The sequence below is a fragment of the Colletotrichum gloeosporioides genome (assembly GCF_011800055.1).
Source record: "Colletotrichum gloeosporioides strain Lc1 chromosome Unknown consensus_112, whole genome shotgun sequence".
NCBI classification, from domain to species: Eukaryota; Fungi; Ascomycota; class Sordariomycetes; order Glomerellales; family Glomerellaceae; genus Colletotrichum; species Colletotrichum gloeosporioides.
This window is the reverse complement of record NW_025544757.1, coordinates 82,947-101,426: the sequence shown is the minus strand read 5'-3', so window position 1 is coordinate 101,426 and position 18,480 is coordinate 82,947. Positions and strand designations below refer to the sequence as shown.

The 18,480-nt window shown below is 53.6% G+C and overlaps 5 protein-coding genes across 5 annotated transcripts; 3 read left to right on the top strand and 2 right to left on the bottom strand.

Moving 5' to 3' along the window:
* Window positions 1-239: 239 nt before the first annotated feature.
* Window positions 240-1,449, top strand: GCG54_00013135 (uncharacterized protein; the record flags this gene model as incomplete). Its single annotated transcript, XM_045412995.1, has 4 exons — window positions 240-529; window positions 582-785; window positions 835-1,257; window positions 1,320-1,449. 4 exons carry the CDS (start codon window positions 240-242, stop codon window positions 1,447-1,449), a joined length of 1,047 nt encoding a protein of 348 aa, XP_045256776.1.
* Window positions 1,450-2,064: 615 nt separating this feature from the next.
* Window positions 2,065-3,588, top strand: GCG54_00013134 (Leporins efflux protein lepC; the record flags this gene model as incomplete). Its single annotated transcript, XM_045412994.1, has 4 exons — window positions 2,065-2,251; window positions 2,313-2,346; window positions 2,399-2,981; window positions 3,031-3,588. The coding sequence occupies 4 exons, from the start codon at window positions 2,065-2,067 to the stop codon at window positions 3,586-3,588; spliced, it is 1,362 nt and encodes a 453-aa protein (XP_045256775.1).
* Window positions 3,589-3,765: 177 nt separating this feature from the next.
* On the bottom strand, window positions 3,766-5,135 carry GCG54_00013133 (Alkaline protease 1; the record flags this gene model as incomplete). The annotated part of the gene is made up of 3 exons (XM_045412993.1): window positions 3,766-4,241; window positions 4,312-4,756; window positions 4,815-5,135. The coding sequence occupies 3 exons, from the start codon at window positions 5,133-5,135 to the stop codon at window positions 3,766-3,768; spliced, it is 1,242 nt and encodes a 413-aa protein (XP_045256774.1).
* Window positions 5,136-5,783: 648 nt separating this feature from the next.
* Window positions 5,784-9,193, bottom strand: GCG54_00013132 (Sodium transport ATPase 2; the record flags this gene model as incomplete). Its single annotated transcript, XM_045412992.1, has 4 exons — window positions 5,784-6,833; window positions 6,887-8,567; window positions 8,626-8,888; window positions 8,939-9,193. The coding sequence occupies 4 exons, from the start codon at window positions 9,191-9,193 to the stop codon at window positions 5,784-5,786; spliced, it is 3,249 nt and encodes a 1,082-aa protein (XP_045256773.1).
* A 6,521-nt stretch (window positions 9,194-15,714) lies between these two features.
* Window positions 15,715-17,358, top strand: GCG54_00013131 (uncharacterized protein; the record flags this gene model as incomplete). The annotated part of the gene is made up of 1 exon (XM_045412991.1): window positions 15,715-17,358. One exon carries the CDS (start codon window positions 15,715-15,717, stop codon window positions 17,356-17,358), a length of 1,644 nt encoding a protein of 547 aa, XP_045256772.1.
* Between the last annotated feature and the right edge of the window lie 1,122 nt (window positions 17,359-18,480).

Here is an 18,480-nt window from a genome sequence, read left to right as displayed (position 1 = left end):
CACGGACACTTCCTTTCGCGGGCTTACGTACCCATGGTCACGAGGGCCGACATGATCCATGCATAGGTAGCGACAAGGAAATGTGAAGCTTGAGACTTATAACAGACGTCTTGCTCGCTGCGAAGTGACAGACTCAAACTACTGATCCTCACCCCTTTCCGACGTTCTCATCGCAACCCCATCAACGAGCTCCTGGGGTCTTGCCTAATCGTAGCACATTTCAGTTTCATTTCATAAACATGGCCACGGAGACACAGACAGTGACCGACACCGAGGTCAAACGGACCTTTGCCACTCAATTCGAGACGAAAGATCTTGTCACATTTGACACTGACAAGCATTACGGAGACTGGCGCGACGAGTTTCACAAGAACGGCTGTGTAGTTATCAAGAACGTCATCAGCCCGGAACGAGCTCAGTACTATTGCGATAAGCAGATTGAGTGGTTGAAGAAGTTTGATCTTGGCTTTGACGACAAGGACCCTTCGACATGGACTGCTGATCATCTGCCTGTGAGCTTCAAGGGAGGGTTAGTGTTAATAACACAAAAGCCTAACTCGCAATGCTGACCTCATCAACAGTATGTACTCCACATACGGCGCATCCCACGAGAAGATGGCATGGGAAGCCCGCATGGAACCCAAGATTATCGATGTGTTTGAGAAGCTCTGGGAAACCAACGAGCTCATCACTTCCTTTGACGGCATGAACATCTCTATGCCGAACCGCAAAGACATTACATGGAGCCCTTGGCCGCATTGCGATCAGAACCCCGAGAGGAAAGGGTGAGTTGAGCCAATCTGATATCCTAGTGACGTCTCTGACATATACCAGAATGCAAGCCGTTCAGGGTCTCCTCAACTTCGCCCCCAACGGCCCCAAAGACGGCGGGCTCATGCTCATGAGGGGCTCCGCCAAGCTTTTTGACGAGTTCTTCGCACACAAGCGCGAGTCCGCCGACCACGAAGACGCCCCGCCCCCCGAGATCAAGTTCATGGACCTGTTCCTCTTCAGCGAGAAGGACGTCAAGTGGTTCGAGAGCAAGGGCTGCGAGCTGTTCAAGGTCAACATGGAACCCGGCGACTTCGTCCTCTGGGACTCGCGTACAATGCACTACGCCCGCTTCCCGGAGGGCGACCAGATCAGACACGTGCAGTACATCTGCATGACTCCGCGCAAGTTCGCGACGGACGAGGCCCTCGAGGCGAAGAAGTTTTGTTTCGAGAACTGGTATGGGACTACGCATTGGCCTCATTGGTGAGTTCTTTCCTCAACTTCTCGGTTGAGCTTCCGATCGTGAATTAGCTGACAACCGGTAGCAATATCCGCCCTTCACAGGACAAGCCAAAGAGGAATGGCGAGGTCTGCCCAAAGTACCGGTCGGAGCCGTTTGAGAAGCCTGAGGTCACGGATAAGTTGCTGAAGCTTGCTGGTGTCAAGCCATACTGATCGATAGACCGCCTGTTATTAATAGCATAGCAAAGAAATGGCATTCTATCACATATTTGCATCATAAATTGCATTGCCGTTTCTTGTGACGGCACGGATGATGGATGCCCCTGTAATTGGTGGATCGACTTGCCCCGGATCCGGCTCCGGCCCGACTTCCGGTGAGACCTAGTCGGCCGATTACCCCCCGATGCCCGCTGCATTCGTGCCAGTTGAGCTTCCACGAACACGCTGAACTAGACCGCCACTGTAAATGGCATTTCTAAGGAATCCCATTAATAATTGAAACAATCGGTCAGGAGTCATGACTCTTAAAATAATTGGACCGCTGTGCCCTTCCCGACCCAAAAACAGGCACTTCCGGAGAAGCTGTTTCTTCCCGCCCCGAATTAGGCCGAAGTCGGGAAATCGAAAAATGAATATAAGACCTCGATGCGGGGAACTCCTTGAACAAGGCGCGTCGCCCGCAGTCTAGACCCCGGTCAAGTTGCAATTGCAAACTTTTAGCGTTCCTGTGGACTGTGATCGTGGGAAATAAAGTTTGGTGTTGAGAAACCATTTGAATTGAGCCTCACGCACACCAACTACTGCAACTGGCCTGTCCATTCGCGCATCATGCAGGAAAAGTCGCATTCAGACAGCACGCCCAGTGCTGCGTCCGCGGTCTCGGGTGAAGTTCCTGTTGAAATCGGGCCAGATGCCACCACAGTTCCCTCACATAGAACTCTCAGCCGGGCTGCGTCCCGACCGAGAGCTATTGTTGATGTACCGCCAGATGGAGGGCTCAGAGCGTGGATGGTTGGTAAGTCACAGCCACCACCGGTCATGATTTCCCGGCTGCAACCAAGCTGACAAAGTAACAGTATTGAGCACTCATCTTGTTGTGATGAACACGTGGTAAGAATTGTCCGAAAATTTGTCGACAACTCAAAGTCACTGATGGTTCTAGGGGCGTGGCCAACTCTTTCGGCGTCTTCCAACCATACTTCACAACTCTATTCGATCGCTCACCATCCGACGTATCATGGATTGGTTCCTTCGAGGTTTTTCTGCTGTTCTTTGTCGGCACCTTCACCGGCCGCTGGACTGACATGGGTTTCTTCCGGCCCCTCTTCATCGTCGGCTTCTTTCTGGTTGTGCTCGGTATGGTTGCCGCCTCGTTCTGCACCACTTACTGGCAGTTCTTTCTCGCGCAGGGAATCTGTCTCGGTCTCGGTAACGGATGTCTCTTCTGCCCGACCATGGCGGTCACGTCGACGTATTTCGCCAAGCGCCGCTCACTTGCATTCGGCATCACCGCCGCGGGGGCAACGGTAGGCGGCCTGGCGTTCCCGAGCATGGTTAGACAGCTCTTGCCCCAGATTGGACTCGGCTGGACGATGCGAACGATAGCCTTGATCCAATTGGTCACTCTGGCCATCGCCGGGCTTCTCATCAAGACCAGGATACCTCCCCGCCAGGCCGCACCTCTGGTCGAGTGGGCAGCCTTCAAGGAGTCCGAGTACAGCTTCTATGCCGTCGGGGCTTTCATGGTAAGACGTACGGCTTCCTTCCCAGCAACTAAAGCTGATAACGCGATAGTGCTTTTGGGGAATCTACTTCGCCTTCCACTACCTCGCCGCCTTCTCCCGCGACATCATGGGCCTCTCCTTCACCGACTCCCTGGACCTGCTGCTAGTCCTCAACGGCGTCGGCGCCTTTGGCAGAATCATACCGAGCCAAATCGGCGACATGATTGGCACCATCAACATCTTTGCCCCGATGGCCTTCATGACCGGTACCATAATGTACTGCTGGATGGGTGTCGCTAACCTCACCGGGCTATACGTGTGGGCGGTGTTTTATGGCTTCGCCGTCGGCGGCGTGCAGGCGCTGTTCCCGGCGGTTCTGAGCAGCTTGACCGCGGACCCTCAAAAGCAAGGCACGCGTATGGGCATGGTATTCACTATCGTCAGTTTCGCTAGTTTGACGGGATCTCCGATCGCCGGTGCGATCATCGACGCGCAAGGGGGAAAGTACTCTGGCGCCCAAGGGTTTGCGGGAACATGTCTCCTTCTCGGCATGACGTGCGTTCTCGCGGCTAGGGTGTGCAAGACGAGGAAGATGGGCGTTGGCGCAATTGCATGGGTGAAGGTATGAGCTGGTCAGGTGGGCGAAGAATGGCGAGTCTCACATCCAGAAGCAGACGGTTGCAGACCTCGCGGTCACAATAGAATCAGATTGACTATCCAGAGCATTCTGACTAATAAGCACTAAATTGCATCGTCTTGCCAGCTGCGTGTAAAGCGCACAGTACCCCAACAACCCACTGTTCAATCACTGCCCGGCTCCGTTGAATGCAATCCTGTTCGGTGTAGTACGCTCCATGCCCTTGATCTTGTTCTTGGTAGACATGGCCACGATGCGACGTTTCAGATCCTCAGGTGAGCTCAATGTGATGTTGTTGGCACTCTCCTTCCCGAGGAGATACATAGCAAGGCCGGCGACATGAGGAGAGGCGAACGACGTTCCGGTCTGTTGGACTGTTGCGCCTTCAAGCCCAGTGGTCATCACGTTTTCTGCGGGAGCGCTGACGTCGACTTCCGGGCCATAGTTTGAATGATGCCACCATGTCCAGTTCTCAGTAATGCCGCCGACGGTGATTGCATACGGGAGGCCGGCGGGCACTTCCTTTCTGGCGTCCTGGTTGTCGTTACCGGCGCAGACGACCACGTGGACGCCTTGCTCAACGGCGGTCTTCACAAGACGGCTGATAGCCATGGCATGCTCATAATTATCTTTCACCTCAGCCGCTGAGAACTCCCGTTAGATTCTGAATCTGGACATAGAAAGCCACGCTGTGGCAGGGCGAGAAAGTCTTACACATCGACATGTTGATCACCGAGCGCCCCTTTCGCTCTGGAGTTTCCGTTGCGTTCTTGACCGCCCACTCGAGGGCTTTTAACACATCACTCATCTTGCCTCCCGTACCGCCAAAAGGCTGTACGGACACAAGATTGCCCTTCTTGGCAACGCCGTACGTTTTGCTGCCGATGATGCCGGCCACTGTGGTGCCGTGGAAGTGGCTCACTTTGTTGCCGTGAGCGCTATATCCGTGCTCTGCGCGGCCTTCGAACTCGGGATTACTGATGTCGATGCCGTTGTCGATCACGTACGCGTACGTGCCCTCTCCTGCAGACTCGTGGTATAAGTATTGCGTTTTGCTGCTCTGTCCGCGGTTCGCCATGCTGTGCAGGGCCCACCCGGCCCTCGTCTGCGTCTTGACTGTCGCAATGGAGACGACCCTGTCCTCTTCGACGTATGTCACCTAGCACGCATGGTTAGTTCAAGATGGTTATGCTTATGTGGAATGCCGGGTTTCCAACGTCAGGGTTGTTCCTCAGCTCTTCGACGGTCGCTTCATCGTAGTGGCCGATGTAGGCGTGGAAGTCGTCGCCCACGTCCAGCCTGTCCTCGAAGCCAGTGGTGTCCCGACGATTGAGACTGCGCGCGTGCATCGTGTCCACCCACCCCAAGTGTGATTTGATACCCGCTTCTGAGATGTTCGGCGAGAAAGTGACAATGTACCGGTCCTTCACGTCGATCGGCTCATTGACCCCGGCCATGTCGGACCCAAACATGGCATTGACAGGGCCGAGAGAGGCTAGAGCGACCAAGAGGGTCGAAATCTTGCGATGGTTCATCATTGTTCTGAGGGGATCTTGAGAGTCTTGAAGTCGAGGAAGCAGGGAGATGCAACCAGTATCTGGAGGTTGTGAGGAGCTTAGATAGGCTTGATTGATCGTAGATCTTCTTTCACATTGAAGACGATCTAGGCTCCATGATGTTATATGAATTGAGACAGAAGCATGAGCAATCGTTGTGCTGCAAAGGTGGCATCTCAATGGCGAGCCAAAACCAACGGCGTGGCGCCATCGTTTATCGTTCTAGCGTATCACCGTTGCAAATCCCAATTAATAAAGCTCGTCTGAGCCTTCGACGGCCAAAAAAAGCCAATATGGACTAAAACGCTCATGTTAACCACGTTTTGCTTACAATAAATGGCCATCAATATATTGAAGTAGTTGCGAAGTCAATCCGGCCTCAGGCGCTCAATTTGGATTGAAGGTTTCAACAGTGAAGCATCAGCCACCTTAACTGATGTTACCCACAACCCAACTTCTCCCTCTCGCATAAGTCTTTCAACATTGTCTCGGCATCACTGAAACGGGATTCATCGCTGGGAAAGTCGTGTGTGGAGGAAATACTCTCTGATATTATATTGCGTGCTACAACCATTGGCCAATCAACATCTCGAGCCAACTCTAAACCTCCGTCAAGGCTCTTTCAGCCCCCTAAACCTTCTCCAAGCCTTCCTTCTCCGCGTAATGGTCATCATCACCAATCTCAGTCCTGTTGTCGTCGGAAGAGCTACCAAGGTATTCCCCAAACACTCTCTGCTCGATGTCCATGTCCTTCCAGGCGACGCCGTGGGCCTTCTTGTTCTTCTGGCGGAAGTAAACCCTCTTGCCCCACTTCCAGGCCTCAACGCCGGCGAAGAAGAGTCCTGCCGCAATAAAGACGATGGCCCACTCCCACGAAATCCCCTTATGCTTAAAGACGACGGTGTTGATGACAGGGATATACAGCAGAGGGAAGAGGGTGACGAAGCCGAGCATGATCGCCCAGAAGAGGAAGCGGTTGCGCCAGACGTCGTACATCCACTGGGTGAAGTACTTCTTCGACCCGGGCTGCATGCGGAAGAAGGAACGGCGCATGTCAATCATCTCCCAGGCGAGGAACAGGGCGAACCAGGTTAGGCAGGCAAAGGTCGTTGCTCTGGCGCGGAAGACGACGTCACAAGACTCGCTGTACGTCTCGTTACACCCTTCACCCAGCTGGCCCCCACCAAATCCGTGGACAACCAAGACGAAGCTGCACAGGCACAGGGCGGCAATCCACAAGCCATAGACCACCATGTCGACGAGGAATTCCATGGTGAAAATACCTGTCTTGAGTGACTGAGGAGGGCGGCGCATGATGTCGGGCACAGCGCGCTCGAAGCCAAGTCCCATGTCGGGCATGCCCGAGGTAGCCATAATGATCCAGACGATTTCAACGGGGGCGAGAGGGAAGACGGAGAGGCCTCGGGTATCCTTGAATGCAAGACCGACCAGGAGCGTACCGGCCTGGGCGATGTTCTCAGCCAGGACATGGAGGACGAACTTTTGAATGTTGTCGAAGATGCGGCGGCCTTCTTCGATGGCAGAGACGATGGAGGCAAAGTTATCATCGGTGAGGACGATATCGGAAGCGTCCTTGGCTACGTCGGATCCGGATTGTCCCATGGCGATACCGACGTCGGCGCGACGCAGCGAAGGAGAATCGTTTACACCGTCACCAGTCTGTGGTTCGTTAGCTAGCTGGACAACATCTGAACTCGGAATCACGGGCTTACCATGGCGCAGAACTTCTTGCGACGATGAAGAGCCTCGATCATGCGAACCTTGGTGCTGGGAGCGCAACGTGCGATGACGAGGGGAAGCACCGGAAGCTTGTCGACGTCGTCGTCGCTGAGAGCGTCGAATTCGGATGCGGTCATGACCATCGCGTCGGCAACGTTCCTTGCTACACGCTCCATACGGGACGGCAGGATTCCAACTTCGATAGCGATAGCCTTGGCGGTCTCGGGGTGGTCACCGGTGAGCATGTGAACCGAGATACCGGCCTCGTGACACTGGCGAACGGCCGGGGCGGACTCAGGACGGGGAGGGTCGTACAGGCCGATTAACCCACGGAAGACCAAATCGCATTCCACGGAAGAGCGCTCAACCTCGTCTCCCTTATTCGGCTTTCCGTCATAAGGCTTACTAGCAAGGGCGAGCACACGAAGACCAAGACTAGCGAGGGCTTCCATATTGCGGAGAATCTCCTCGCGGAATTCGGCATTGATGTCCACGAGCTCGCCCGAGTCCTGAGGGGTGTACTTGGTGCAGGCCTGGATAACTCGCTCGACAGCGCCCTTGGTGTAGGCAAAGTATTCGCCAGAGATGTTGTGCTTCATGATGACAGACATGCGCTTTACGTCCGAGTCGAAGGGCAGCTCCGCAATCTCACTCCACTCGGGGCTGTCGCCAGTCATGAGGCGCAAACGGTTCCAATCGAAGCGGGAGGCAAACACCTGGATAGCAATCTCGGTAGGATCACCGCGCGCATGCCACTGATCATCCTTCTTGCTGATTGTGGCCAAGTTGGCGAGAGAGGCAACGTGGAGGAAGGCAGCCAGACCAGACTTGCTGTTCTGCAACAGCCGTTGTGTTTCAAGAACGGTGCCGCATGCATCGCCTCCCTTCTTAAAGTCCAAGTGTCTAGGGGAACGTTCGTCGAAGCGAATTTCACCAACGGTGGGGTCTGTAGGCGTCGACGAGTTCTCGACGGTGTATGTTCCCATCCCAGGAAGCCATGCACCACGAGCCAACATCTTTCCTTGTGTAAGGGTACCGGTCTTGTCAGAGCAAATGTCCGTCACAGCGCCGAGGGCTTCGAGAGACTTGAGGTTGCGCACGATGACGTTGCGCTTGACCATGCGCTTCGTGCCGGCGGCCATTGTGATCGTGAGCACGACCACCAGACTGGCAGGAATCATGGACAGACCCGTAGCGACGGCGTAGATAATGACCTCCTGCTTGGCTTCGAACTTGTTCGCGCCCAAGACAATAATGGCACAGACGATCGCGATACCAAAGAGAAGCATAGCCAGCTTGGACAGCTTCTGCTGGAGAGGTGTGCCTACGTTGACGCCCAAAAATCGGCCAATGGCATCAGTCAAGGTGAGGGTATACGCTTCGAGGTATCGGTGGGGACCGGCGCGGCCATCGGGCTTTCGCTTGACCTCGCGAACCTTGGAATCCTTCTTGCGCAACGCAGACGCGATGGCACCAATCTCGGTGTAGACGCCGGTAGCGAAGACGATTCCCTTGGCGCGGCCCTTGGTGACATTCGACGAGCTGTACGCGACGTTGAGGCGATCGCCAGGACCGGTGTTGTCGGGGAAGGTGGCATCCTCATTCTTGCGAACGGGGAGGGATTCGCCAGTCAACAGAGCCTCGTCGGTCTCAAAGTTGACGGCTTCGATGAGCCTAACGGCCTACTTAGTCGCTTCCAGAAAACGAAGGGAGATGGAACATCTAACCTGACATCGGCGGGGATGGNGTATCGCCGGTCTTGATCTCGACGAGATCGCCGGGCACGATTTCACCAGAGGGCACGACCATGGACTCGCCGTCGCGAACGATGTTGGCAGTTGGCGAGCTCAGAGAACGAAGGGAGTCCATGGTCTTTTCAGCAGAATACTCTTGGAAGAATCCGACAATGACGTTGAGGAGGATGACGAAGGTGATGACACCGCCCTCGATCCAGGACTTGATGCCGAAACTGACGGCCATGGCGAGAATGAGGACCTTTGGAAAGCGTTAGACATGCTAGCAGTCACGTATCTGCGATGACTTACCATGGTCATGGCATTGGCAATCTGGGCAATGATGATCTTGATGGGCTGGACGCCCTCGGCTTCACCGAGATCATTGCCGCCGAATTCCTCGAGGCGTGCCTTGGCATCGGCGGCAGAAAGACCGTCCTGAGCGTTGGCGCGAAGTTCCTCGGCGACCTGTTGGAAGGACAGGGCGTGGGCGGGGTGGGAGAGGGGTTTGTTTGACTGCCCAGAGACATGACTCTCGTCGGGCTTGGCTGCCTTTGAGTTGCCCATGGTGAGCGAAAGGCAGGTCTTGAAGGGGTGACAAAATGGATGTGGTCGTTTGACCTGAGCAAGAGGATTCGAAGACGGCAAAGACGACGAAGAAGGGCTTTGAAAAGACGACTGGCAACTGCGACGTGGCAGGTCAGTTGTCAATGAGAGGGGTAGATGGACAATGTATGACACGGTGACGATAAGACGTCAGAGGAGAGACTCAGCAGGGGCTTGTCAGTGTAGCAACGCAAAGGCAAGTGGTGAGCTTCGTGGTCATTGAATTGGGGATAGTTTGTAGGGAAGAGATCTCTGTAAGGAAAGCAGGACGAAAGCTGCTTTTGACTTGTCGTGCGTGGGACCGCAACGGCTGGCCAAGACAAAGAAGCCACCGACGAATTCACCGACGGGACGCCGATAAGAGAAGAAGCAGATGCGGATGCGAGACGCAAGGCAAGATGCTCCTCCACCACGACAACAACCCAAGAACCGGTGGGAGCATGGTTGCGACTGCTTGTCTTGTCGAGTGCAGGCTGCAAGCTGGAGGCATTGGGGCAAATTCTGACGGCGGTGATGTTCTAACTGGCTGCGGCGACGAAGGAGGATCCATCGAGCAAGCGTTAGAGGCATCTTGGCCCTCTTGGCCCTCTTGGCTCGGCTTGGCGCAGGCACGGAGGACGGTGCCGACTGTCGATGACGGAGGCGGGCGGATTGTGATTCGCGCTGAGGAACGTCTTGGCTGTTTCTTTGGGTGGTAATAGTATTGTGTAGCTTATCGGTTCTCCATGTTTTGGAGAAGCTCGCAGAACGGCAGTTGGAGCGGTGATACCCTGAGGTGTTTATGTTCTATTCGTGGCTATTCATTCATGGGTGAGAGACTGCGAATGTGAGAGAGGTAAGACGGATGATGTCAATTGCCAAGATGCGGATTTGGAAGAGACGGCGGCGGAAGCTAGCACCCTCGGTTGTCTTTGAAGTGAGGCAGGCGGAATGTCACAGCCCCAACGTGACACAGCAAACAGCTTCAGAAGGTGTACTTGCTGCCGGTTGCCGTCGTCGTCGGGGGAGGAGAGGAGAGGAGAGGAGCCCGAGAGACGGGGGAAGGGTCCTATCGGGGTGGGAGTAGTGACGTTCAGCGGGCGCACGCTGCCCGGGCAGTCAGTAGCCAGGTACTTTACCTTACCTTACCTTACCATACAATATCCTAGGTACATACATACATAGCACAGCACCTCACGACGGGTAGTTTCGGTGTGACTGGCAGCGACGGCGTCCAGACTGCGGGCGGCGAGTCCGCCGAAGCCTTGGCGGGAACACTGCAACCTCGCCGCCCGCCGGTGGGGGTTCGTCGGGTGCACTGCCACTGCGCGTGGTGCTGCTGCTGCAGTGGTGGACGTGGGACGACGAACGCTGAGGTGGACTCCGGGGAAGCATCCAGCCCTGCAGAAGTTCTTGGCCGCCAAAACATGTGCCCCGACCGCTGGTGATGACTGGCTGCACCACCCCCGGTTTCTTCCCCAGAGGTGCCACAATGATTCCCAATAACGTCTTGGCCATCCATGGATAACGGCGCTAGCAGACGTTGAGTGGGATTTTCACTGTGCCTGCCTCGAGCAAGTTCTCCGCGGCCGGAGACCGCCGCCAAGAAAGAACATCATACGTTGGGTCCCGTTCCATTGCAAGCGGACAGACACGGCCGCGGCTTTGGAATCTGTCAATTAAGCTTTTCCACAGAAGGGCCTGGTCGTGTGACCTGTTTCCCTCCCCTCTCAAATGCCGCCGCAATCAGCAGAATTGCGGTCTACCGCAAACAACGGTCAACAGACAAGACTTATTCAACAATTGGGTAGAAAGATATACTTCGGGTAGGTATAAATGCTAAAGAGGGAAGCGGAAGAATTGAGACAACAGCTTTCTCTGTTGAGAAACGTGATGAATCACGTGTTTGGCCGGGTACACTGCGAGGGAGATCGTACAGAGATGACGCCCGGACGTTCTCGTTCTTTTTCTTTCTACATTTCCCCCATCTCCATCCCAATCCCGATCCTCGCCCGGGGTTTAAGCTTCTGAAAAAAAGCAGCCAGACTTCCATGTAATGTTGCCCCAGATCTTCCCGTTGGCATCACCAATTGCCAGTCGCCAGAGGCAGGCACTTTACCCCTTCGAATGATGTTTTTCTAGTCATGATTTTATATGCAGTCACATTCAGCACATAGCTGAGATGAGCCGGGCATAGTACGGTACTAGCTATATACCAAAACCTTCTACTCTCTTGGCACTGCTACAGGGTCACTTTCATCCCTAACACCAGTCGCTGAAGCCGCGTCGTCAGTAATACATCCAGCCACGCACATGTATCCTACCCAAAGATTGGCAAGTGGCGACTGGCAGCAAGAAGATCTCGGCAACACCCATTAAGCAAACTTGACTAGCTGGTGACTGACAACAACTACATGTTCATCCCTTTGGCCACGACAATGAGCAGTAAATGGGGGGATCGGTCGCCGTCGCGCACGTACATGTCCATCAGAAGCTGGAGCAGAAAACAAAAGTGGCGGTCCAGGGCGACTCAACTGCGCACGGAACCTGGCGAGGATGATACTGCAGCTTCCTCTACACCTCCAGCTACTTACACATGAACGTGTGGTCTAAGCTGGACCGAGGAAAAGGCACATACTCTGCCATTGTCGACAGAGCGTACTGTTTTCCAGCTCATCGGGGCATCAAGTTTCGACAGACTCATCCCGACTCGCATGTTCGGTGGAATTGATCATAGATCTTTGCCGTCATTATGAAGTCGATCGAGATTCTCGACTGCTGATATATCAATTTGTGAGAAATCACATGTGCTTCCCAATGCCATAGTTGAAGCTAACGATAGTCAAAATTGCATGTTGATTGTACAGATATGCTCTAGGAGAATATTAAAACTTCCCGACGGAAAACTGACTCGCTGAAACCTAAACCGCCCCTAGAATCAACTCTGATGCCATAGGAGCGGCAACGTGGAATAGGGAAGAAAACAAAAGAGCGGCAGCATGGCCCAAAAGGGAAGGAACAAGTTTTTCTTCACGATGTCGATCCGTGATCTCTTGCAGATGGTAAAGTGCTACAATCCGGCACATGGTTGGAAAATTCCTACCCATACAGAAGATCACAGGGAATAGGGAGCAACACAAAAGCAAAAGCTGTAATCCGGGCCTCTATTACCAAAAGGTTCTAGAGGGACAAGAATCAAACGACTTCTGGCGAATCGCGAGCTTCGGGAAGTTCCAGTGGTTCCGCTAGCTATCAGCGTACGCTAGATCGCAGGTGATATGGATACGGCGTATTGCATCGCATGCAAGTGAGTTGCAGGGCCTACGGATGTGGCAATCCCAGCCAGGTCACGCTGATAGATGCCGACTCTTCTCTCTAGCAAATTCTGAAGAAGTTTCAAGCCCATCCAATACGGGGTGTCAACGACGGTTACTGCTTCTCCCCAGCAAATGTCGTCTAGACTGGAAGGTATTGCCGGGCCTTAGCAATGCACATCATGCCCGCTGAGCAGGAGCTCAAACCAAGGCACACCGGAGCGGGTTCCGACGACGAGAAAACGAGAAGCTCCATCCTTGCCAGGCTCATCGAGGCATGATTGATCCTGAGGGGTTGTTCAAGTCAGTGCGTAAGCTCCTGAACCCCATGACAGCTGGCACGGCCATATTGGGCCTCCAATACATGGGACGAAGAGGGACAATTCTTCCGGTTCTTCCGCCATGGCTAACCAACACGAGGGGGATGCAGGAACAGAGTCGGAAAATTACTCGCCATCGCAATCGTCGAGATCGCAATTTGTTTCCGCTCTCGGTTTGGACATCGTCTTACCGGCGGCCGGAAAGCGAGAGTTTACTCCGTGGTGCGCCCGCTTGCTAGCGGCCACGAAGTTGTGGTAACTACGTGGGGTGATTTGACTACAGAACCAAGCAGAGTTCGACCGACGGCGAGGAAGCTTCGATCGGGATCGTACAAAGTTCGAATGGTCGACGTGTTCTGCAAGGGCGGCCTCTGTTGAGCAGTGAGTGTTGTCCTACGCTGAGTAACATGAACGAGAGCGTATTTTGTTTGCGATGTCTCGTTCCGTTGAGAAGATGTGTAGAGGATGGTGTTTCCTCGATTTCATGACAGGAGGTCTGGCGTCGCTTTTGTATTAAATCCGCATCATCTCGAAAGCATTGAGCCAAGCAAACTTGGCAGCTTGGAGACGTCGCTTGGCCGCGTGGAAACGATGGTTGACCACGCGCTTGATCGTGCGGGAACACAAACGTCTTGGCAATTACGCGGACTCAAGCGGATCTTCAGGGGCATCAAGCTCAATCTCGTTCTCGGCAGTGTTGTCTGCAGGTGGGCGTTCCGGGTCTGCCGCCACCTCGTCTATCCGCGGACTTGACCCAAGTCAGGTTCGTGGATATCCGCCTTCCCAACGCGAGTAATCTTTGGCTGTACACGCGTCTCCAGCTCCTTCATCCCACAGAAGCAGCAAGGTTAGAGTTTGCTGCCCACCAACTCCCTAGCACCTGGGCGCGATTTTAAATCTCCGAACGACCGCGATTGGAAATCTGCCCAACCCGTCGGGTTCTTTCTTTCAAGAACCTATGACGACTATCATCCTCTGGAGCTCTAGTTCCAGCTTCGCTTCCCAAGCATGCCCCCTGCCCCGCGGTTGTCGAACGCGCACCCTCATCATCTTCACCTTCGGCATCTCCCCCGAGCGGTTCTCTCCTTTTGCGAAACCTTTCCCGTTTTCTGGTGGGTGAGGGGCAACGCGGAGTCCCTCGCTGTCGAGACCGTCCGAAGAATCAGGTGCTCTCGAGCTTGTCAAGTCGAGCCCGCCCAACACCCCTCTTCCGACGGGGCTGGTGCTATGTGCCAAGACTCCTTTCGGAAGTCAGTGTGTTCGGGAAGGTCCAGTATGATCGACACCATTTCTACTATTCTCCGGGATGTTGCATGTTGTTTCTAAAGCTCATTTCCTAGCTTCAAAAACTTTCCTACGGAGCTGTCCCTGAAATTTGACTATTTCGATGCGGTTGTTTACTAGAGTCACGGCAAGTTACCAACCCTAAGCAATCACATCACTATTCAGTCGATCGACTCATTCGCTCCAAAGGCTGCTCAACTACACGTTTCTCAAACGGCTGCACGACACATGCCCGCCGGCAGGCAAACCTCATTTGGGTCTGGGTGGAACATGGAGGCCGTCTCGGTCACCGAGGCTCTGCGGTTGAACGAGGATGCAACCCACGTGTAGGAAGCTTTCGCTTCGCCTATATGATCTGCAGAGGTTCCATTATCCCGGATCCCCGTCAGCATGTCAACTCAACAACGACGGAATGTCATTGACGAACGACATCTGACCTGAAACATCGCACTTCGGATCAGATAGCTGAGCCTTTTGAGCAGCGAAGACATTGCAGCTAAACGATGCTGCTCCCATCAGTCGAGAGTCGTCCAGTCTTTGAGCTCATTGCTGCATGTCGGACTCCTTTCCACACCAGAACTAAATCGGGAAGCTGAGAGTTGATCTCCTTGAATTCTACTCGGCACATTTGGAAGGTTCTCAAGTATTCTCCGAGGTTAGAGAATGCGATGTTCTACAGCAACTTAGTCGACGGGATTCGCGCCCTAGCGAGCAAGGATGAGCTCACCTTCACGACGTGGACCTAATAGCATGCTCTAAGCTTTGCACCATGCATTTCTATCCAACAAATCCCTAGCCCAAGCCGCCGACTACATCGCGTTCTTCGCAAAACAGCATTATTTGACTTTACTTAGCTTCGCCACCACGGTGAGGGGCGGACTATTTTCGCCCTGCGCTTTAATGTCAAGTAAGCTTGTTAGTATTATGCGCAGCATGGACGGCAGGTCGAAATACAAAAGACGCTTGCGTATACCCGAAGCTTGCCAATTTACATGACCAAGTTGGTTCCTGGATGCCCCTTACCCTAGACCGCATCCAGACCGAGGTCAACTCGGTTTGGTCCCTATACCCAGCATGTAGTCATCGTCGATCTTCTCAGTTGCCGCATTTTTCGCATAAGGATTTTCAACAGCTCCCAGAAGTCAAAACCTGAATTTTCATCATCTAGCTCAACTCAAAGTTCCTGCTAGGATTCTCAAAGGTTGACTCACGATTACGATAGATTTTCCAAACAGCGTGTTCCTCGTCCCACATCCCGAGGAGGCCGGTGAGTGAGAGCGGGAGTGATCATGAGATCCTCTTCCCGAATGCGGAGTTGTTTCGTGCGTTCCCCTCAGGTTCTCGTTCAAATGGATCAGCAAAGCATGTGCAAATGGTTCACTGCTGTTTGCTTCTCACGGGTATAAAGTATGAAGTCTTTCTTCCAACATCTTTCCTTCATGATCTCATCTCTTGAGCCAATTTGACTGGTCAATGACTAGCATCACATCACGGCCTGATTCTCCCATCGCCACCTCAGTCAAACTTCACCCAGCTCACTTCAACTCTCATCTTCTTGAATACTACACATAAGCACACTCTCAATATGCGTCTCTTAAGCACCTTCATCCTAGTTGGCCTCACGGCCAGCGTCTCTGCAATACCCGTCGCGTTGCCTCCAGGCTTCTTTCACCCCCCCGTTCATGCTTTCAAGGACGAGACTTCAGTAGAATCCATGGACGCTGAACCTATCGAAGCCAGGAGCGGCATCACCGTTGACAAGGTCGACGTGGAGTCTACCCTCAACGCCAGAAGTGAGGACGCCATGGACTTCATGGACTCAGAGCCAATCATCAACGCCAGGAATGAGGAGTCTGTCGACGACTTCATTGATACAGAGCCACGCATCCAAGCCCGGAGCGAAAGCAACATGGACCTCACGGATTCAGGGCCGCAGATTGAAGCCAGGAGCGAGGAATCTGTTGACTTTGTGAACCCGGCCCCCGAGCCATACATCCAGCCCAGGAGCGAGGAGTCTGTCGACTTCGTGAACCCGGCCCCAGAGCCATACGTCCAGCCCAGAAGCGAGGAGGTTGTCGACATTGTAGACCCCGCACCGGAGCCATACATCCAGCGCCGAAGTGAAGCCATGTACGATATGGTTGAGCAGGAGCCAAATATTGAGGCCCGCTCTGAACCAGTCTTGGATGTCGCTGAGCCGGAAACAAACATCAAGCCCAGGTCTGAGCCAGTCTTCGACGCTGTCGGGCTAGAGACCAAGATCAAGGCCAGGAGTGAGACCATGGCTGAAGCCCTCGACTCAGCAGAAGCCGTGGCACAGGAAAACGAAGAACCTCGCATCCAAGCAAGAGGCGATACCTCTGCCGACTGGGTCGACCCTGATTACCGACCCCCTCTGGGACCAGCAGACGAGTGGAAGTACCAAGACAACCTCAGAAAGCTTCACGCCAACGACTGTGGGGTAGACTGCCACCGCTCCATCAACTCATACCAATCACGCGTCTCGCGTGCCAACCGCGCCAACAAGGGATATCACGACGGCCACGACTTCCAATACGACTACCGCAACAAGAAGGACGTTCCTAAGTATCCAAAGTATGACCTCACAACCGTCCAGAGAAACGTGGCTGGACACAGCCCAAACACATACGACCACCATCCAACAACGTATGACCACCACGACTACAACAACGGCTACACGAGATCCTCTCGCGCTTCAAGAGGTGAACACAATACACCCGCCGACGACTGGAAGTACCGCGACAACCTCGTCAAGCAACAGACCCATGACTGCGGTGTGAACTGCCACAGGTCTATCAACTCGTATCAGTCGGTGGCGTCCAAGGACTCGCGGCTCTCTCGAGAAGCTCGGGAACGCAATGGCTACTATGACCACCACAACAATGGCGGCTACCATCCTAACACGTATGATCACCACACCGTCGGCAACGGCTACCATCCCACTACGTACGATCACCACACTGGTCCCGTCACTTACGATCGTCACAACGGCGGTAACAGCCATGGACTGTCGAGAGCTGAGAGGGGAGTGCACAACACGAAGCAAGATTATATCAACCACGAATTGAATCACATAAAGGAAGACAAACACCAATGCGGAATTAATTGCCAGAGGTCCGATGCCTCCTTCCACTCGGTAGCCTCTGCGGACCACCAACGGTCGCAACAGTCGAGGGCCTCTCATGGCGGCAGCTACCATGGCCACTGAGTGACAGTTGCCCATCGGATTCAACGTGGTTCTTGGGACTGCGAGACTTGGAAATTGAGAGAGGCGGGACAGTCTGTTTGGTCGCTCAATTGGCGCTGGAAAACTTCCAAGGTTGTAATTCGTGAGAGGTCTGGGACCTATCGATATATGTGTAGTCAATAATAATTCAAAGTTACCCCGATTTCTGGAGTTTATTCAACGCACCACGCACCACGCACCACGCACCTGTAAAGAATGACTGAGCATTTTCAGCATACCTAATTTCTAAAGTTGATCGAATCCTTCTTACTCATCGTTTCATATTCAGCATGTGGCATCGACAACCACGTGGTAGGCTGGAATGGTGTCTTCCCATCATGATACAGGCAAGTTGGTAGTCCTTGGGCCTACTCGAGTAGCAACGCGAAAGATCGCATGTGGCGGCGGTATTTGATGCTGAAGGTTGCTGAAGATTTCTGATGCTTCGTTACATAGTAATAACCAGATCCGCCTTTGTATCTATAATAGGCTGATGGCCTCGTATTGAGATTCATTTATAGCGGAACTCCGCTGGGTGAATGGGAACGAGAGGCGATAAAAGCCACAGCTCGGAAAATTCGCAATTCTCACGGCCCGTCCCGTAGGATTCGTTGAGCTAACCAAGAAGAGAGCACTATTAGTTGATCTGGGCAAGGGCATGCATAAGCCGCATGAACGCTTGCTAGCCCTTTTGAATCAACGAGCTGAAAAGAAATTATATCTTAATTGATCTGAGACTTGCATCGCACACTCCAAACGTCGCTGAGGGACTTGGGGCCCATATCCTGATGGCATGGTGTACTAGCGCGTTTCTGGGAAGAGTCTCACGTCCGCCACCACTGTAATCTCACAAGAGCCTGGCCGTCAACACTCAGAGAGTGACATTTATGAAAACAGACGCCTCGAAACGATACCCACCCATTAGGTTCATGAGCTGCATTTACGCACACTCACAAAGCGTCATGGGTGGGCGTAGCCCAGGCTAGTAACAGCCTTTCGGTGGATTCAAGCAAAATATAAGCAAAAAACATACAACACCGGGCATTCGCCGGTCGTCACCGACCCGACTACTACTCCAGCCCTCATTGGTTTATCTAGGGGAGA